The following is a 22,939-nucleotide window of genomic DNA, read 5'->3' on the forward strand; positions in this document are numbered from 1 at the left end:
AAGCGTTAAACTCCTGAATGGAGATGCGTTTAAAGACATTAAAGTGCTCCGAACGTTTGCACTTAAAGACCTTAAAGCGTTGGGGACGGGCACGCGCGTATTAAACATCGCATTTTATAGCCTTTTATTTCTACATTTATTTTTAAAAGATCACTTAAATGTAAGTAAAACAATTTACAAAATGAAAAATTACTATTTTCTATTAAATTTCACAAAGAATCTCCACTTTTTTTTAAAAAAAAACAAAATCTACCCATTAATTATCGTAAGCGAAACTCTACAAACCTTTTGAGAATGTAAAAATTTGCATAAAAAGAAACCGGATAGACGCGCATATAAAAAGAATAAAACAAATAAATAAAATAAAAGCTATTAACTGTAAAATAATTCTTCGAAAAGCGACTTAATTTAAAAAATATATATATATACAAACAATAAAAATAAAAAAAATAAAAAATAAAAAATAAAAATTATTTATAAAATTTTCTCTCCACCTGCAAACCGGACTTTTAGCAGCCAGGGGGAACCACTATCGAGCGTGCGCCGTAAGCGTATTTTTAAGTGCACGCGAAGGCGCCATGGCTGCTGCAGTCGTCTGCTGAAGTCTGAGTCTGCTGCCGGCGTCGTAACCGGCCCATGACGGCCACCGTAACGTATAACATCACACTCGTGGCTGCACTAGGAGCCGTTTCGTGTGGCCGATCGGTAACCGGCCGTACCTGAGAAGATTTGCCATGGATGTCGTATTTGTTGTCGCAGTGTTGACGTCTGCTGCCAGATTAGGCTTATGTAGGAGAGACGGTAAGTGGATTAAATACTGCTTAATCCCTTTCTTAATCCTTATCCACTTAATCTTAACCTCTCTTCCTTGTTGTCTGTATACAATATTGACATTGGCCTATATATTGATCAATGCGTCACATACAGTGTGATAAATTTTGCGGAAATTTAAATGTTTCTCGTTTGGCTATTTTCCCGCTCTCCAATCCGTTTAAGTTAATCTCGTGACGTCATTAATCTTCTCGTGACGTCACGCGTAACGTTAATCCTTTTCTCAAAGTGATGTCGGATGTTAAATTAATGTTTTTTTTTTAATCAAATTTTTTAGGAATTTCCACTTTTGTTTTTCTCTTTGATCCGGATTTTATTTTACGAAAATCCTTTTCGATCCGATCTATCCGTAACCTATACTTTTATATATAATAAAAATTGTTTTTTTTTTTTATTGAGAAATTCTAGATACTTTTTCTTTCTTAATCCGAATTTATAACTTAATCTCCTATAAAGTAAACTTAATAATAAATTTTCTGTATTTGTTAATAAGTTGTGGTTCGTTAATCCGCCGAAGTAGTAGTAGAAGCATCTTCTCTGATCCGGATAACGTAGAGGATAATCCTCTTTTAATTACTTTTCCGAGTGAAATTTTAAAGAGAATTTTAGGGAATAAACGTTTTTAATAATAAAAATTGATTCTTATTCTATTTCAATCCGTTTTTTAAACATAAATCCTGTGATATTTCGCAGGTTTTTATTATTTAAATCTGAATAATAAATGAATCGAATCTCTTCTTCCAATTGATCAATTTTGGTAAAAAATTTTTATAAATAAGGAGAGATTTTTTCGTCTTTCTGTGGATTAATCTAGATTTAATATAGGATTATTCATAATGCCTGGTCATTACGAATAATTGTCACTATAATAAATTTCATGTTTTTTTATCAAAATTTATCAGATTGCAGGGCACTATGAATACTGCTATCACTTGGTCGGGCAAAATGATGATAATACCTTAACGAGTGATCATCTTACGCTAACCAATCAACACTCGCGACTGATTTGCGCTTGCAAATTGCGTTTAATATTAAATTTTAAAAATTCATGGTACTAGTAGATAATCTTGTACAGATTTTAAATTTACTTTTTTCTCTTAAAGTTAATGTTTTCTTCTTTGAAATAATAACGATCATGGAGCAATCATTATGTGATATGAATAACCAATTCAACAATCGATTAAATCAGTCAGTATCAAAAGTTCAGAACACTGAAATTTTTACAAAATCAGCATATTCGACAATGATACAAAAAGTGAAAGTGTCAAAAATCAAAGTGACTTCGAAGTTACCGGAAGAGTATGCGTTTGTGTAGATATTACATTGTATCTATTGAAGAAATAGGAAAATGAATTGTGCCTGATTAAATATTACATTTACACTGAAGAAATATTTGAGACATTGCACGATACCTATATTGCTATTGGCTATGGTGGCATAAACAACATGGAAAGAGAATTAAGTACGAAATATAAAAATGTAGGAATCTGCACTCACTACGTAACTTATTAACAACATAACTAAATAACCACATAATTTTGATAATAAAACTTTGTCTAATAACTGTCAACTTTCACACCTGGGAGCAAATCGTCTTTTAAGTCCCCAGCATCGAAAGTGACGCTTTCTCATAATCTTCTGATCTACTGTCTCTCTTTTCATCAGTTCAATATAGCAAACTGCTGTGAGTTTAACCAGTCGTCGCCAGTCCCTCGATAGTAGCAGTTGTTGCCCGTTCCTCTAAACGTTTAGTACTGTACCTTATCTAGTTTTAACGGATACACCTAGTTCTTACGAATATTTCATTTCAACGCGTACTTCCTCGTCTACTGTTACGCATTTAGAAAACGAACTATCTCATGTAATTAAGAAACCTGCTACAACGATCAAGAACGAGTCAACCCNTACTAAAGAAAAATAAAATATTTAAAATTGTTTCTTTATTAATACGGAAACATTCTACATATTTCATTTGTTCAAAAAAATGGACAAAAATGGCCCGTCCGCCCTTCTCCGGGCCTCACACAAACTCTCTTTGAAGGATATTTGAATAGTATCATATGTAGTTTACATTATACCGTGTGTTAATTAGGCTACAGAACATAGCAATTCTTTAATTTATTAACATCTTTTTACTTAAATTGAACTGAGTAAAAGTATAGATAATGCATAATTCAAAATAGGCCAATCTTTGTGTTTTTTATGTTATAAAATCACTTTAAACATAATGCAACATAGGCTATAATATAGCGCCATTTGAAGCAACTTCATTAACTTTAATGATCCAAAAGAGCGATCGTTCAGATTGCTATAGTTTACACAAAAGTGATTATACTTCACCAACTTATTTTGGAATATTCATCGACATCCGTATACACTCTATTAATAACCGAATGCAGAATATTCCAGTTAAAACATAATTATTTAATTACAATCATTGCGCTTCCACGGCATTAAATTAACGTAGATGTTAACCAGATACAGAAAACGTTTAATAATTGATCAGTTAAATGCATTATTATTGCTCATAAATTGAAGGTAATGTTCAATTATTTAAGTAGTTCGTTGAACAGGAGTCAAACGAGCGACTCTTCTTCTTTTTTCCATCCTTCTTTATTTTATGAGGTCATAATTAAAGTAATATACACCAAACATTGAATGAAAACTTGCTAGAGTAGTTTTAAAGATAGTAAGCAATCAACTTTTTACTCCGGAAATATCTTCATTAATGTCCAGGAGATGAACTTGCCCCCACTCACTCACTCTCTCTCCTAATGTATACTAATCAGATTTTCTGTCTAGAAATGGAAGTCACAAACTAGAATGATTAAAGTTGCATCCTTAAGTGATATACATTTTTTTTTAATATTCTTTTTTAAATGCTGCTAACGACTCTTGACTCTACTGGATAAATGTATGTTACAAGAAACTATTATCAATATTAAACTACACGAAGATATTTCTTACATTTATTTTGGAATATTTTACACGACTAAACGAATGCTTGTAACTGTAATATTCGCCTAGAATCCGTTTATGAAGGGTTAATAAAAGCTGTACCGCATGGCGAACTCTACAATAAACGCTTTTATATGAAGAATAAAAGCGTTAAGTTTGGAAAAAATGTGCTTTCTTTTTCTTTATATAGGATATTTGAATTGTTAGTCTTTGAAGTACTATGTTGAAGTATTTTATATAAACAATAAACTTCTTTATTTTATAAATATTAAATATTTGTGTGTTTTAAACGTCCTCGAAAGAATATGGATTGCTCTGAAAACCCTTCTGGTATGTTAACGTATCTATATATAGGAATTAATATAGTTGACAACGTTCGATTACCGTATGGAAAAATTACAAAGTGTGGTTTAATTTTTTTTTACTGTTAAGATACGCTTTAACGCTCACAATATAATAAAACGCTTTATTTAATGGATATTAATGATAAATTACATGTTTATCCCTCAATTATGCTTTAAATCTTATTCCAGAAGAGGATACGCCCCGCTAAAATAAAGAGTGTACACGAATGTGTAGTACTTTCGCAGGGGGAAAAATCAGTTTTTAACGAATTTTATTCCAGCAAGTGATCCTTTTTGGTGTCATCCCCTATGCATGATCGACATTGTCAGAGATATCGACGACTGACCACATTGTACATCAATCGATAGGCAGAGAGCAGATATCAGTAACGGAGGAGGAAATAAAGGTGTTGCTTTAGACGTATGAGTGAGATAGGTGCGAATAGTATCATCGATCCAATCAGTGTTCTTACTATTAAAAAAAAGAGGGAGGGGGGAAATCGACAACTGAAGTGGTATAATACAAAATCGAAAGCTGTTACGGGCTTCATACTCGATGTGCAACCCACAAAATCGTATAAGAGAAAAACCTGTATCATTATCGATCTTGGCAATTGTTGGATCTTCTCACCTGTTTATGGATTATTTAATAAGCATCTGTTGTAATTTTTTGTTTTCATATTAAAAATGCTGAGTGTTTTTTATGCTTTCTAGTTTAACAGGGAAAACACTAGTTTGGACGAGTATATTAAAAAAAACAGAGAAAAAATTGCCGATTGCGTTATAAAAAGTTCGAAGTGGAACAACTTAATTGGAAGAATTTCTAGCTACCGCTATTAGTAATTGCTGGAATCATCGAATGGGCGGAGTAGTGATGTTGTGAAGAGACCATATAGGGGCTTAAAAGTATTCCCTACAGGATACGGTTGGGATGGAATCTATTTTTAGAAAGTGGGATCGGCTACAGGAAGCGGAGTGAGCGGAGTGCAGATATAGCGAACAAACCCCAGTAAAGATTAAAAAGTATCCTCGAGAGACCGAGTAAAAAAGAGTGAATAGAAGCTAGCGAAGCATCCAATTGGGCGGATACTTCGAGATATTTTTAGAAAATAAGCTGTTGTCGTTAAAACCGTATTGGGCGGAGTTCAATATACTTAAATTCTATAAACTTTAGATTTTATATATATATTTATTTTATTTATTTAAGGATGAACGGGATAAAATGGTGTAGTTAGTTTATTCCTCGACAATAATAAAAGCTTTTATTTGTAATGGACAATAAAAATTCTTCTATACTTTCCAATTTGATTTTAGGTTACTTAACAGATAAAATTTTTCTAAATTGTTCATTCCAACATTTTTGTTTTTTCCTCTATTTAGTTTCAACTACAAACTGCTTATGCGGTTATGAGGTCAATCGATTTGTGGAAATGTAGAGGAATCACTACCAATAGTCCGCGACTGTTCAAAAATTACTAGAACAAATTTATCGCAAATTGTACGTCGAATCGGTATATAGATTGGCCAGGATTTTTTCTTAATCATTGTTTTGAAGATGGCCACTGTAGAGTGCCCGAAATGAGAATCTATATCTTTACAGGCCGTCACATTGTGTACATAAACTGTTGGCGATGTTATCTCGTTCAATTGAAAATATGCCATTCAGTTACTCCAGCGGGGCCAAAAGGAAATTTTGGCAAGCTGACATCACTGGTTTCCATTTTTATTAGTGTCGAAGATAGTTTTAGTTGTTTGGATTATTTTGAACCGGAAGAGGATTGTATATCAGGGATCGGTTCGAAGAGATTTCCTTTCAGATTCGAAGAATGTTACGCTTTTTTTCACCCCTTTTTTGGGTTGAAATAAGCGATTAACAGTTAATACTTAATTTTAACTAATATAATTTTAAAATATATTATACCGTCATTTTACTCTGTTTACCGTACTAATTTTAGTACTACATCTGATTTTAATGGTCAACGGGAGAGTTGTATGGGAGTTTGAATAGAATAAACTTGAATTTCGGGGTTAATGATATTATTATAATTATAATCATAATAATATCTCTGTGCCGATATAAATTAAATAATTATATATAATTTTTCACTTTTAAATTAAATCTAATTCAATCGATTAGAAATCTAACTAGATTCAGATTTTATTGTTATAATCTGTTTCCGTTCATAAATTGTTTCTTTAGAAGTCATTAATTAATATTTATGAAAATTAGTGAATTGCTAAATTATTATTATTATTTATTTGGGATGAAAAACTTTTCTTTTTCCTTCCTCTTTGACATATTTACAGGTGGTTTACTCCTCGAACCACTCCCAATTCAAGATAGCGAGCCATCGACCACGCCAATGTTTTTGGAAGAGCCACAAGATACTTATGCCCTCCGAAATCGTGCTGCAAGATTATGGTGCAAAGCTCGTCATGCCCTCCATGTTTATTATCTCTGCAACGGTAAAGAAATGCATCACGCAAATGAACAGCAATACGTCGATCCCATGACAGGAATATCACAAGTAGAAGTCAGCCTTGACATCAGTAGAGATGAAGTGGACGAGTATTTCGATTTGTACACGTGTTTCTGTCATGCTTGGTCTTCTACCGGTAAAATTAAGAGCAGAAAAGCCATCGTTAGAGCTTCCTGTAAGTACTTTCTTTCCCTATTTTCTCTTCCTTAAAAATAAAAACTTCTTCGTTTTTAGATCTAAACGTTAAAAAAAAAATTAAGGAAAAAAGTTGTTGCCGGTGATAAATTTCGTTTTCTTATTAGAGCGAAGGCGTTTGATCGAATTTGACATTTCCAATCGTGAACAAGATGATCTCTTTTATCCTCTTACATCCGACTAACCTTTTGTAATTGAAAGGCTTACAGAAAACGGTTATTTCCACTTCATCCTTTTTTCTTTTTTACTCTTTCCATTCCTATCTTCCAAACGACAATTAGTCTTGTATTATTTGGAGTTTCAAGAGGCGCGTAGCCGTAGTAAAAATGTGCAGATGTTTTTATATTTCTATTTAAAAATACAAAATTCAACTACGAAAATAGTAGCATATTTTTCTTTCTTTTTCGCCCTTACCAAGCCTTTCTTGGAAAGTATATAGTTCTCTAGAATTAATCTATCAATTTTGTGAATGTCTCATAACGCATTATGGCATACATATGGACAAAATCTAATCATTTTAAGAGAAACTTATATACAGTATATAAGCTTTTCCCCCTCTTTAATAATTATATAAGGAAAATGATTTATGTTTTTATTATCCTAGAAAGGCATCTGTGCCGTATAATTATCTATTTTTCGCTATAATAGACTGTTCAAAAGGATCAGTGTCATAAGAAAAATCGTTTCTGTCAGAAGAAAGCGAAATAGACTTTCCTCCATTGTTATACACGACTGTGATGTTTTTATTGAGATTACAAATCCGACAGATCAATAATTAACAGTTGCTACAACCTATAAAAAAAGGGAAGGAAACCAAGGTCATACGCTCCTTGTTATACGTTTGTACACGAGGAACTTTCTCTTGTAATGGAGAGGACATGTCGACAGAGCAGTACCAGCTCCGAAAACCTTTTTATGGCTTTCTTTTAATTACAGGAAGTCTTGACTTCAGTGGTGATCTTTCAGAGACAGGTGCTACGTACTGTTAACTTCTTTTGCAGTTCGATTGAGTTCCTTGTTTACTTATGAAAATGAGTGAGTGAAATCCTATCTAGATAACTATGTAGTCCATAGTTATTATTGATTTTAATGCCCAAAAAGTGGAAAAGAAATGTAAGTCTCTCTAAATGGACTTTGTTGTTCGTATCTTTCAGATCATTTACAATCTTCAAGTTCGACAGCACATTGTTCTTTCGCTACCCGTTCTGACATACACAAAAGTCTCTTGTTGCTCCACTTTTATTTTCTTGTTTTCTCTGGATGTAATCAATTTTTCTTACTAACAGAAAGGGGGAGCAAATATATATATTAACTATTGTTTTTTGCCATTCTCTGTAATGGAATTAGGATTCTGAAAGATGGAGAAAAGATTTGGCAGTTGAGTGCAGCTGACTTTTTTTTTTAATATTCACCTTTCGATAAAATGATAGGAAAAAAAGAGAGAGGGGGTTCGGAGTGGTGTATTCTGTGTGTTTTCTGTTTAAAATTCACCTGGTTTCTATGACGACGGAAAAACTATCATCAACAACAGCTGTGTGAACATTGAAGTTATTCGGATATTCGTGTCATAAAATTAAAAAAAAAGAAAAAAAGTGAATGCCCTGCTACCTATATAACGTATAAAAAAACAAGGGGATTAAATTCTATAAAAATTTTCTCACGACTAGGCCTTTAGGGCAACTCTTATTTTATATTTTTAAAGTTAGATGTGAAAAGTTTTAAAGTTCAGTTATACTTTTTCTTTTTTACGTTTTGATATCTTTCGGAATGTGTTTATATTTTTCGATATGTTTAGAAGTGTAAAGAGGTGTTCGAGGCCAAGTTTTAAACTTGTACTCAGATATTTATGTACTGTACACACATATCGCATCTTGTAGAAAAGTTTAATATGAATATTTCTCAATGAAATTTTCAATCGATTCTTCCTGCCTGTAGAACACATTAAAGAAGGTTATAGCTCAACATTTCCGACACATTTCCGATCGAGAGCTGTTCTTCTCCATTTAGACATCGGGATTTGACATATCTGGTGATTAATTCTTCATAAAATCAAGTTATTCTATTTTTAAAAATGGAAATGACAAGTAAATTTCGAGAGAACGACTATAATCTTGAAAAGATTTTTTTCCCTTTTTTAAAAAAAGAATATAACTTCTTCGATGTACAGTACGTCCTTACTCGTTAAGAGTATTACGTGAGCTATAACTAAAGAATCCATTATCACGTGTTAAAAAGTCATTATCTCCGGCTTACGTACAGTACAAAAGGAATGCCGAAACTTTCTTAAATATTCTTGTAGTTTATATGTATAGTTAGTTATTTAAGGAACTAGATTATTTAGCGAGGAGACGATAGAGGGTAGGAAAAAGAAAAGATCATTGACATTTCGACCTAATGACACAAAAGTCCAGACAATGATGACCGATGGTGTGTCACGTGATCGGTCAGATCAATTGTTCCTACTCCTCACGATGGGTCAAATTGGCGACAAAGTCTGATAGATAGAAGACAATTAGGCACCACATGTTCTTGTCAGAGTAAGACCCACACCTTTTGACATTGAGATATCTTTTAACTCGTTCTGAAATTGATCTTTGTATTTTTTTTATCCTCAATCAAATGCTTTTTTTTTATTGTTTTTTGTTTCTTTTTCTGTTACTCAAGGGACAAAGATTTATGAGATTGCTTTGGGTTGTTTGTACGTTACCCTAACTCATAAACGCTTTTGGAGAAGTCGTACGGAAGAAATCTCACGTTATAGATTTGTCTACATATCCGGATTTTTTTAATTATGAAATAAGACATATACATATAAAATTCACCTGCTTAACTCGGAAAATAGTTCAATAATTAATTTTTATCCGAAAAGTTAATGAAATTATCCATTTATATAAAACTTTAAACTGTTTAAAAGTTTAATAATGATTTTATGCGAGGAAAGAGAAATTATGCAAATGTTTAACCTTTTTTTTTCTAATTCAAAAAAATAAAAAAATATTATAATTAATCTGCATTTTTATAAGTTAGAATTAATTTAAAAATATTTTTTTCTTCCTCTTTTCTTTAGAAAAATGTTTGCTTACTTTCTATAAATTTGTTTAGCATATTTTTCAGTTTTGATTTTTTTTATAGATTAAATGATTAATAAACTTTCTTAATAATCGTTCATGCCCTCTCTCCAGAGAGAGATCGACCTCGTACGACAAGCTGCTGTGATTAACTTTCTTGTGATTGCTGCCAAGTAATTTCGTAATATGTAACCGAAAACATTCACTGGTAGGCGATTTCAAGCGCTAAGAATTCCCACTTTTACTGTTGTCCTTCAGTTTCTGTTTTTTAAATTACATTTTGCAAATAAAATTTTCTGTATTACCTTTATAGTTAAAAAAAACAAATACTTTCTGTATAAGTAAAACATAAAAACACAATAAATTATATTTAATACAAAAGTTTATAACCATGATAATTAATTTTAAACGCACTCAACATGTTAAAAAAGCTAGCCGACGCGTTATAAATTAGCTTCACTTTTAAGATATGTAAGAGAACTTTTGTAATTTTATTATATATTTATGTAAATTTGCAATTTAAATTTTTGATTTTTTTCATTATGAAATTTATTCAAAAATTTATATTTACTTAATTTTTATAGACTTGAAAAAGATCTTCATCAATCAGCCTTTGAGTACCAGCGTTGAGATTGATGGTCAAATTTCTCTCCAGTGTTTACCACCCGACGGTGTACCGACTCCAGAAGTGTTCTGGCTTAAGAACGGGGAGCAGATCGACACGTACAAAGATCCTAATTTTATTATTTCCAACGAAGGAAATCTGTTAATTAGTCAAGTGCGTTTATCAGATATGGGTAATTACACTTGCGGTGCGAGAAACTTGGCCAATCAAAGACTCAGCGAAACTGCCGTTTTGACCGTGTACGGTGAGTAATTTTCCTCTTCTCTGAACAATAAATGCGCCGACCATTATCGTTTATTCACACTAAACACTTATAAATGTTTACGACGTCATGTGGTCTAAACATATTCANTACCACCCGACGGTGTACTGACTCCAGAAATGTTCTGGCTTAAGAACGGGGAGCAGATCGACACGTACAAAGATCCTAATTTTATTATTTCCAACAAAGGAAATCTGTTAATTAGTCAAGTGCGTTTATCAGATATGGGTAATTACACTTGCGGTGTGAGAAACTTGGCCAATCAAAGACTCATCGAAACTGCCGTTTTGACCGTGTACGGTGAGTAATTTTCCTCTTCTCTGAACAATAAATGCGCCGACCATTATCGTTTATTCACACTAAACACTTATAAATGTTTACGACGTCATGTGGTCTAAACATATTCAATACTCTTAAAGTCTATGTCGATAGAATCGAACATTACTTAGGATAAGATATATAGTTTGAAAATAAAGGTCTATTTTAAAGCGGAAATCTGTGGGATGTAAGTCAATTCCTCTTCTATATCCTCAACGGTGTCGTTTCTTCTATTTTTCTTTCGTAAGATTCTTAGGAATTGAAATTTTTTTATTGAAACCATCAACAGTATGATTACTATACATTGACCAAAACGTTGAATTTAGTGCTGTCGTTTCTGTGTAAAGTATCGAAATGATAGCTTTTACGTTCTGGAATGTTTTGCTTTTATGAGTTATGGTCAGGAATTTTATTTTTAAAAAGGTTTCTGTTTTTGAAAAGTAAAAAATGACTAGTTACAATATTTGTTATACTGCTTTCTGCGAACATTTTTCGCTAGTTTTAAAATTTCAGACATTTTCGGGTGTTTTTGTAGGGGACGACAAAAAAAAAAAAAAAACCTTGGTTTCTAGATGTATTACTGTCAGCAATTCCTGTCTGTTGTTGTTCGTTTAACAATTGATTTAGAACGGTCTGAGATATAATAAAACTATTATAGTCGCAAATGGCATCCTTTGCACGCCACTGCTCTATAATCAAAAAATGTTTTAATATGCTATTGTTTTATGTTTCAAAAGGTAAAAAAAAAAATTCTTATAAGTTAAGTCTACTGTGTCTAAAAGAGGGTTTCGAAGTAGGGCTTGGTTCTAGTTCTAGTTTACTTGATAGTGTTGAAGGATTGCTACTTTTGTAGATGGAAGATAAGCTACCGAAATTGACGTCACTTGTCGGAAATCCTAAATATCTTCAGTACAAACCGGGCTCGAAACCACAACCGGTTTCGTGTTGATATTTATGAAGGCCAAGCAGACAAAGATCGGACGTTTTCAAGGTCGATCGTTGACATAACAAAAAGAAAAAAAAAATAATTCCCTCTCATCTTAACAACGTTGGCATTATTTGTTTTCGTTTTTGCATTCCATTTACTAACTCAACTAAAATTATTTTTCATTCTTTTTTTCGTGCTCGTTCGCTAGATGATGACATTTTTTACATGCCGTTTCGATTCAAAAAATCTTATCGGTTATCTATACTCTTGATTGAAGATTTAAACGAGGTAGGATATATGAAAAATTCGAATTAAACAAACTGCCGACTCCGTCCAACGCCATATTAACAAGATGGCAGACGTGAGTGAATTTTTATAATTTCTCTCCTGGGTTGAGAAAGTATCGACATCCTGAAGTAACACGTAAGAATGTACTGTACGTTACTCCAGGAACTGGACGCTTATCTTTTTAATTCGATATTCCGTAACAGCTTCTTTTTCTTCTTCTTCTTTGGAATCGAACGAGTTAGAAAATTAAAATGTTAGTAGATATTGAAAAAAGTGCGTGTTTTTAAGCAAGTCAATTCTCTTTGGCTAACTGTACTTTTTCTATTTATTAAAATTTTTCGCATTTTGTGAGCAAAATTAATAGAGGGTGAAGAAAAACTCATTCTTTGTGAAATAGGGATGAATGATTTCATAGAAAGAGAGAAAAGTCTGTTATAAAACTCCATCCCAAAGGATAGTCTACGCTTATTTTCATGGATAAAAATGGCAATATTTTGCTACTTTTTTTTCCTCTGGGTTTTCAGCGGAAATAATCTTTTCTAACGTCAAATTCAATATAGAATATTTGTATGGTCTTCATTCCCTTTCTTAAATTCTTTAAAATATTAATATTTTGTATTCAAATTTTTTAATAGAAAAGACATTGAAAATTCTAGTTTTTTTCCTTTGTAAATATTCTGGAAAAATTTAATATTTTCTAATAATGTTTTTATGGGGTTTTATTTTTATCAAACTGTCTTGATCTTATCCAGGTCATAGAAATAAAGTCAGGCACGACAAAATCTTTTACCCAATGATAATTTATTTATTAAATAAATAATTTAGATATATAACTTTTACATCGTTTTTATTACTAAAATAGTATATACTAAGACGTTCAATCGACGGCGCGATAAATGAACTTGGGTCCTTACCGTGGCCTTGGGGATGTTGTATCATCCGTCTTGTTAAACCAACTAAACCACCCAACATCTGAAAGATCCTTAAGGGCTTGATTTCCATCTGATGAACGACTTCTGCCTGCGTTTGACCGTGTTATTAAGGTTGAACATAAAACACGATTTCACTCTGCCGAAAGAATACAAAATGTAAAGTCGTAAGAGGGGGGGAAACGAACAATGCCAATGTTAATAGGATAATATATAAAAATTACCATGTAGATTTTGATTAATACACGGTTATATCTGTTTAAGAAGTCTCTTTAAGTAGGAATATTTTTAAGAAATATTTAGTAGGTTGGTTGTTTGACTATTGTCTTTGCGCAACGAAAGAAGTACCTTATCGCCAGAATGCAGCTACGTTTCCGTCAAGTGGTAAGAAATAGTGGAATAAGGACACGACATTGATAAATGTTTCCTTTGATATTAGTTTTGCCAACCGCTTAACAAGTAGAAAACACGATTTTGAGTGTTCTTTTCTTTCTCGGTTTGCTTTCTTTTTTGTTTCTATCGACTGATTCGAACCCCGTTTCTCCACTCGAGAGCTTTCTTTCTCTTGTATGCCAACGATTTCCCTATATAATAAAGATTGAAGAGCTTATTTTGATGGTAAGAGGGCCTCTCTTTATAATGATGTTAATGTAGTAAAAAGAATGGAAAGTTTTTCGCTGTTATCACGTATAACCACTTTATCATCCGTCGGCAGATCGTGACATCATTTTGACCTAGCTGAACTTTAGAATTTCGAGTCAGACCCAACTGCGCTGACAGTTTACGTCTTGCATCTTTTGATCCATCTGTCATTTCCCGCAGCTAGCACTAGGGGTCTTCCTTCCTCCGATATGACCTCCTACAGGCAAAGTAATCTGATCCATTGCTTTTGTCGAAATCATAGGTATAGCCTTATCCTCGCCTTCTAGCTTACCTATTTTATGACTTTGGTGCTGCAAGAGTGACTTTCTTTCAATAGCTTCTGCAGAATTCTTGGAAATCTGTTCTTTTTTTTCTTAAAAAAGTTTATTTACATTAGGATAGATAACATTTACTGCACACGCACATTAATGAATAAATTCCAAAAATTCTTTCCGTATTAAAACGTAGCTGCTTTACTAAACGTTCCATCTGCTCTATGGCAGATGTTACTAAACATCTGCCTTTTGTGTAATTAAGGAAATTGTATTTAGTTTGCTTCACTTTATAAAATTTATTATTTTTTTTTAGTTAATGGAGAATGGTCATCGTGGAGCCCTTGGAACGAGTGCAGTGTTAGATGCGGTCGTGGAATTCAAACGAGACATCGACTCTGCACCAATCCTGCCCCATTAAATGGAGGAGAACAGTGCCTAGGTGATGCCACACAAAGGATCGACTGCACCAATTTGTGCCCTCGTAAGTCAGCCTATATTGATTTTAAACAAAGAACCGGGTAGAATAGTTAACCCACCATTCACACGACTTGGCACATAAGACCCCAACTTTAATAATATTCGCCAGAACATTAAATCGAACTCGCCCAGAAGTATAAGGAATAAGTTTTTTTTTATTATTATAAAAGCTTGGGCTGATTTTATAAAATTTAACTCGATCGTAAGAAACTTTAAATATGTAAGTATAAGAAAAATTGATTTCTGGTAGAAAGTTTTGGTAGTAAAATTTCAAATTTCCTCCTTTCGGTTGACATAAAATGACACCGAGGAAAGGAAGCATATTAGCGAGGATGCTGATCACGTCATTACTCCACATCACTTTTGAAACATCAAATTGTCATTAAATGAGAAACGTCATATTTTGAAAGAGGCTTATCTCCTGGTGTGGAAACACTGTAAACCGACAAATGGCTTTTTTTATATTTGAGCACCGTTTTTTGTTCTCCAGCTTCTTAAATAGAAGGAAAAAAGATAAGATCACAAATTGCATTGATAAATCGTAAAATCTCGAATTTGAATAGAATTTTTAACGTGGCTTTTGTATTTTAATTCGTACTTAAATCGCGATAATTTTGGGAACGAACACAAAAATGGGTAGGATTAGAAATTTTATCATCGCTCACTGCTTCCCCCTCCCGAATTTTCGCTTAAAAAATGGAGGAAATTTCACGATTGCTATATGCACATTCTAATAATTCAATCTTTCTTTCTTTGAATTGTTTGTGTCTTCCTGGAAAAGAATCCGTGCGATAATTATCATTGGAAAGAATTACTTTTTAATCGTGCTCCCTTTTTATAGCATGTTGCCGACACTATCTTCGCAATTGTTTAACTGCAGACTAATTAAAACACAACAGCCTTATCACTAATGCTCGTTCGTTAATGTTATCTCTCCGCTGTGATAAAATGTGACAAATTAGTCGAGATCAGATTATCCCAAACACGCATTTTGCTCGGTTGTTGCCTAACAACAATGGCGGATGTAACATCTGCATTTTGTTTTAAAGTAACTTGTTTCGTAGCCATTTTCCCCTGTAGTTTTAAATTTTACACTCGTTATATGATAGTTTGGAATGTGAAATTCCTGAAAATAACACTGGAACGTTTGCTCTACCCTCGTAATTTTCACCCACGTGGGTATTTTTATGATGCGATGTTATCGTGATCCGAAGGATGGAAGCAAAGAATTATTCGCTGATTTAGCCTTTCGTGTGAAGATAACACCTCAATTAATTATCACAACTAGCAAAAAGTACTGTAGAATTATTTTTAGTCCTTATGTTTAGTTGAGAGTATCCTCATAGCATAAAAACCTCCTTGTTATTCGAAGGAACGGACGAGTTCTTGTACATCTGCTGATTTTTAACTTTTTTTCTATTTCTTCCCTCTGTAGCTGAAGACGGTCAATGGACGAGTTGGTCCTCTTGGTCTACTTGTAGTCCTGATTGTAGACATCACAAACGTCGTTCTTGTACTAATCCTCCCCCTTCCAACGGTGGTCGGTATTGTCCGGGCAAAGATTTGGCTACCGCCAACTGCACAAATGGAATGTGTAGAGGTATGTTTAATAATAATAATTGGAATTAACGATCAGAGATTCGAGGAATTTATATGATCGTTCTGTAAATATTTAAAATAATTTAACCCGTATTAAAATTTGAAAAACATTTTTGTCAGTATTAATTTTTTTTTCGTTTTTCCTCCCTTCGCTTCTAGTTGGAAGAATGAATGACAGCCCTTTAATATATGGAAGAACGGAGGAAGGTATGAGGAACGTTGGCTGTAAACTGAAAATGGAACTTAACCAAGAGCTATTTTCAATGAGAATATGTGACTTGTTTGTTTTAAACATGACAACAGAAGCTTATCTTGGGGTATTTAAGGTAGAGCTCAGAGTATTTAAAGAAAGCTTCGGGCCTTAAACGCCCCCTCATTTTTAAGTAGGACACCCCACATCGTTTGAGCCATAATTCTTCCGCTCTTTCTACCCCCTTCCGTTTGACAAATGAGTCCATCTCAGTTGAAATATGGCTAGCTTGTTATAGTTTTGATTTACATTGTGTGGAATTTTTATTTATCTTACTCTTTTTTTCGAATGTTGTAAAAATTAATTGAAAGTTACCATAAAACGTGTTTAAATTTTAAAAGTTTACATTCGAAAAGTCTTTAAATTTAAAGTGTATCGTATTTATAAACGTTACGACACAATATAAAATAAAAATTTCACATATATTAAAAGAGAAATATTAAAAATTTATTATTTCAAAGTATTAAATACGGCGAAAAGATGAATTTTTAAACGTAATAACGTAAACACCATAAAATTATTTTTCTGACTTTTTAAAGTATTAAAATAATGTATTTTAGCGTTCTCGAAAATTTTGATATATTTATTATGTAAAATAATACATAAATAAATTAAATATTTCAGCTTCTCCTTCTCAACCCGACGTCGATATATCCCTGTACGTTGGTTTATTTGTTGCCATTGCTGTATTTATCATCGTACTCATCATGATCATTTTGCTGGTCAGAAAAATTAAAGGTCACGATTCTTCCATATATAGTGTGCCTGTTACAGGTTAATTTTTCATTCATTCTAATTTTTGTGTGAATATAATTTTTCAACGAATACAAAACTAAATATTTACGTTTTGTTTTTTAGTTCAGCCAGATTTAACTCAAAGCACTAGACAAAATTGCCATAACAACAATGGAAATTCTACAAAATCTGTCCTCGGCAGAATAGAAAATGGAAGTCCATTAGTTCCACTTTTTTATCCAGCTCCAATTTATCCTTCCGGTGATATCTGCTGCAAAAGACAGAATTGTGAACCTCTACTAGAATCTCAACCGCCAGAGATCATTAACTTTAGTAATAAGTCTAGTTCTGTAGATTCCCCAATGTTGTTAGGTATGTAAATCTTTTGTTTAAATGTTCTTAAATGTGTTTTGTTTAGTTTTTAATGAGTGAAAAAATTTTTTCTTTCTTAGGCTCTCAACATAGTTCGACGTACGATTCAATAGCGCCATCGGTTAGAAACTCGGTCATGTCGCAGTTGCCATCTTGTTTGGAAACAGAATGTGTTTCATGGAGTCATATCTCAAAATGTGGTGGACGAATTGAGTTGCCTTCGTCTGGTAAATTACTATTTTATAGCATTGTAATCTTTCATTTTCAATTTAAAAAAATAAAGTTGTACTACCTTCAATTTTGTATTAGGTATAACGTTAACTGTACCAGAAGGTGCTATTAAGAATATTTCAGGAGAAGATATATATATAGCTATATTAAGGGATGATAAAGACAGACCTAAACTGCCAGGTAGATAATATTCAGTCTTGTTTTACTCATCACATTTTTTTTTGTATTTCACATTATAATTATGTTTCAGATAAATCAACAGTGTTGAGTCCGGTCATTCAATGTGGACCACCTGATTTACAGTTTAATAAACCTGTTATTCTTAGTTTTCAACATTGTGCTTTAAACCATGAAAACTATTTATTTAATGTATATAAAAGTGACAGTAGCCCAGAAGAGGAGAGTCCAATTTGGCAGGTTTGTACCTTATAATTTCGATATAATTATACATTGCATAACATTACATAACGTCGATACATATTTAGATTTTTTTTCTTGCTGTTTTTTACGACAGAATTTAGTTACTGTAGGTCGAGAGACGATCAACACCAACTTGTACTGCCAGTTGGATTTGAAGCAGTGCCATATAATAATAGACAATCTGGCTCGTTATGTCCTGGTCGGTGAATCAAAATCTGGCTGTAAAGCCACAAAATCGTTAACTCTAGCAGCCTTCGCACCTTATCTTCATTCATCCGTTGATTACAGTCTACGCTTGTATTGTATAGAAGCAACACAAGCTGCCTTAGAAGTAAGTTCTCATAAAGATCGTACTGACGCCATTTACTTAACATTTTTCGCGCATTTACACGATTTATAGAACAAGAACGATACTTTTTTCCTCTTTAAATCTTAGCTTTATACAGATATGCAAATTTAATAGGCGATGTCGTTAACAAATACCAACTCGGGCAGCTTTCATTATACAAAAGGATTTTATTCTCATTTTTACACCGGTTCATAACTCATACTGGACTGCATTTTTGTAATCATGTAATCATATTCTTGACCTAATTGCGAAAGGTACAATTATAAAAATTTTTATAAATAATAGAATATCCTTCATAAGTTATTCTTACGCAAATGAATTGTCATGCACGCACGAAAACCAGTAGCGCTTAATAATTAGTATACCGTATATTGTAGCCCTTATGTCGCTGTGACGTAAATATACATGGGTGGAGCATCTGGGCAAGAAGTAGTAATTTAAATTTCAACTCGAAAACTTTTAACATTTGTAAAAATAAGAAATTCACTCTACCAGAATCTAGCTTTAATTCTGATAAAGCTCGCGAGCTTCGTCCCCATTGATCCAACATTAAACATTAATTAGTCAGTGGGGGAAGACTGCAGTACACAAGAACAACTACCCGGTACAAAGATCGATGCAGAAATGAACTCTGCAAAGTTAAATATCAGATGGTACACGATCGAAACAACGATTTTCAATTCACAGAAATAAACATTACCATACAAAAAAAGGATTGGCAAATTTGTCAGATTTATCGATCGTTTTCTCTCCATTTTTGCAGTTTAGATTAAGAAATGGCGAAATATAAATTTTCTGACATTTCCTGTGATAAATATCAAATTACTATAAACTGCGTTTATAAATGGATATTCAGACATTTGAGAGACAAGTTGTTAATTGGTTTCACTATAATGTTACACATTCTTGTTGAACAACCACTCAGTTTGATTGATTTATGGCTATTTGATGTCATACACTAAACAACGTTAAATATAATAACGGAATTTTATGATTTCTGTTCTCAAAAGTCAGAACGAAATAATAATAAAAAGAATCTATTTTTGATAAGAGCAATTCCGTGTAGTGCTTTTATCTTTAAACTGTATTGAATGAAATTGCTGCCGTTTGTTTGTTTACACTCCGAATTTCTCTATACAAACAGGGTGTAGTCCAGATAGAACAAAAAATTGGTGGTAAACTCTTAGACCGTCCAAAGACAATGCTGTTCCACGATGGAGGTGCTAATCTCTGTTTTTGCTTAGAAGATATTGGTCCCGGATGGAAGTGTAAACCAGGATCGAATTATCAGGTTGGTGAGCGGAAATTTTATTTAGTTAACGATCTTGGCACAGTTTCGAAAAGATTTTAATTGGGTTATTTTTTCAGGAAATCCCGTTTCTTCACGTATGGAGTGGACATCAGAATAATCTCCATTGCTCGTTCACTTTAGAGCATATTGACCGATCCATTCAAATGATCGGTTGTAATGTTCTTGTTTATCAAAGAGGAACGCAAGCTCATCGGCAGCTGTTGAGGATTAACACAGATTTGAAAGAGGTAAAATGCTGTCAAAGCTTACTAACATTGCATAAAACTTTCACGAACTTCCTCCTAATGCCGCATTCCTAAATGAAATATCTCGAATATTTATTTATTTATTTTAGAAAATACCGTCTAATCCTGGAAGTGTTCAGTCAATAGTCACGTCGATCGGATCTAATACTCAAGTAAAATTAGATGCACCCTCAGAAGGATTCAGGTAGTAGCCTGCTCGTACGTGTAAAGTTTTAATTAATTTTTCTTTGTTACTAACTCCCGTTAATGGTGTTTCTAGGTTGAGTTCCGCCGTCAGGAAACAGTTGTGTATCTGCTTAGATCCTCCCAATAGTAGAGGAAACGATTGGAGGAGACTGGCGAAAGAATTGGGGGTCGATAGGTAATTTACTTTTTTACTTTTACCTTTTCATGATGAAGTTTTCACACGAGTAATTTGATTTTTGACATTTAAGGTACATTAACTACTTCGCTACAAAGAAAAGCCCCACTGATCAAATATTGGATCTTTGGGAAGCGAGGAACAGAGATGCAGTTGCTTTAACAGACTTGTTGAACATTCTTAGAGTGATGGGAAGGTGCGATGCGGCTTCTGCTGTAGAAAAACATGTTGGTTCCTGGCTGTGAGAAACTATTTATTCTAACATCGCTATCCAGTCAAGAAGAAAACAATAACACAATGAGGCTGCATTGAACTTTGTGATATAATTAATAAATTTAAAAAATCAGGAAGATAATCAAGTCACAAAGCGATAATGTTCAAGTTTATGGAAAATGGCCATCAGATTTTAAAATTAATCCTCAAAATCTCCAATTTTTTCGAATTGTTATACTGTATAAAGGAGGGAGAGAGAAAACAGAAAAAAAAGGTCGTAACTAGTTATAAAAAAGATGAAAAACAAATATGTTTTTTATATAACTACTCTTTCAAAGTACAAAAGAAATGTATAGTCGATTGTTTAAGTGTAATTAGGCTTTTTCACTTTAGCGATATCACCAATCGTACACAAGAGTAGAATAGTAAGTTTTGCGTAATTCACCCCTTAAACATTATATTGAAATATGCTTTTTATGTTAATTTAATGTGTATGACTTATTGAAAAAAATGTTTACAACTCTTCATAAATGCAACCAGAAATTTGTAAATAAGTGTAAACTATTTAACAATGTTAAAACTGCAGCAGGAGAGAAGAAAAATTTAAATTATTTTCCAACGAACGAGTAGAATTAACACAAAGAAAAATGCCGTAAATGTTCTTATTTGTTTGTTTTACGGATTCTGTTATTGTTATCTTCCATTGTTTGCTCTTTCACTTTTTATGCAGTGTTCAACAATTGTTTGCAGATAATTTAAGAAATAATAACAATAGTATGTTTATAGTACAAAATACAGGGGGAAAATACTTTATCAAAAGGTGCAATATCAGACTCGAAAATGATGATGATAAAATTAAAAAATTAATAAATATGTTTAAAAACAAACATATTTATTAATTTTTAAAATTTTTCCCTTATTTTAAACCTTGTTAATAGGACATAAAAACTATATTCATCTGTTAATAACCATTATATGTATACATTTGTTGTCTGATGTTAAAAAAACAAAAAACTGTTATTGCATAACGAGAAATGCACTATTTGTATCATTTTAAAAGTGAAAAAACAATGTTTTCCATGTGTTAATTAACACTAAAGTCTTGCATCTTTGTTGCAAATACCAAGGAGAAGAGAGGGGGGAAAAAACAAAATTGTAAATAATTTTTCTAGATTTTTTCAAATTGTAGAATATGCAATATTGCCGAAAAGTCTTCCGGCAGATGCAATCGCTCGTTTGATTACACTGCTCATCACTTGTACCAAAACAAAACTCTAGAACCTCAGCGAGAACGTATTGTTACTTTTGTACAGTATATATTGTTGTATATTGTTTCATTTAGAGTAATATAAAGAGCTATACACAATTTACAAATCTGTTTTTGTTTACTCGATAATCGATTGCGGAAACATCGATATATCGCGTACGAGATGTTCATAGATTTACGTTAAAGTCGATCGCCATAGAGTTATGGATAGATCGTATGTGGCACCATACGTGATACGATAACAGCACGTAAATGAAAACGCACACGTAAAAACGATTATATATATTTTTTCTTAGATAAATATAATAATAAATCGAATATTTATATTTAATATTTTTCAATCTTCGAACATTAAGAATGCTAACCATATTTAGTTGATATTTAAAACTATAAAACATACAATATAGTCATGCATCAACACACGTTCCACATACATTTATAAACACAACTCACTATACAGTTATACAAATACACTGCACGCAGATACCAAAGACAAACACACAAATTAAGAGATTTAATGCTTAAAATAATTCCATCTTAAAATTGCGTGTAGCGCCTGGAGGAATTTAATTAATTAATTAATGCAAACTACTCCGTAACACACACGCGGAAAAAATGATCAAGAAAATGGACAACTGTTATTAAAAATATATATAAAAAAAATTTATCCGTAAATTACGTTCCACTAATCTTTAATTACTCGGAGTTACAACGAAGATTGAAACTTCTAATTGCTTTGCAGATTTTGCCCCATAAAATGATGATTGATGTTGGGGTCGTTGGTAAATTACGTCACGCTCGCTTATGGGATGCACGATGTCGACCAATGGGTGAGGTGATGCTTTTTTGAAACATCCTGTCACGTTGATAATATAAGTACGAAATAAAATACAATTTGATGATTTATAAGTTGATTCTTTCCATGTTGAAAGAAATTACCACTCATCAATCATCATCTGGATATA

At 32.7% G+C, this 22,939-nt stretch overlaps 1 protein-coding gene across 1 annotated transcript; it reads left to right on the forward strand.

The window, feature by feature from the left end:
• The first annotated feature begins 521 nt into the window (after positions 1 to 521).
• Positions 522 to 22,075, forward strand: LOC111640716 (netrin receptor UNC5C-like). Its single transcript, XM_023386750.1, has 17 exons — positions 522 to 801; positions 6,441 to 6,788; positions 10,461 to 10,745; positions 14,457 to 14,624; positions 16,056 to 16,220; positions 16,379 to 16,426; positions 17,094 to 17,243; positions 17,328 to 17,576; positions 17,657 to 17,803; positions 17,886 to 17,987; positions 18,058 to 18,224; positions 18,322 to 18,558; positions 19,721 to 19,867; positions 19,945 to 20,115; positions 20,223 to 20,317; positions 20,393 to 20,494; positions 20,568 to 22,075. Exons 1-17 carry the CDS (start codon positions 735 to 737, stop codon positions 20,737 to 20,739), a joined length of 2,820 nt encoding a protein of 939 aa, XP_023242518.1. The 5' UTR covers positions 522 to 734; the 3' UTR covers positions 20,740 to 22,075.
• Positions 22,076 to 22,939: the final 864 nt, after the last annotated feature.

This window comes from Centruroides sculpturatus, unplaced genomic scaffold, assembly GCF_000671375.1.
Source record: "Centruroides sculpturatus isolate CEXI.00-Female unplaced genomic scaffold, Cexi_2.0 scaffold1451, whole genome shotgun sequence".
NCBI lineage: Eukaryota > Metazoa > Arthropoda > Arachnida > Scorpiones > Buthidae > Centruroides > Centruroides sculpturatus.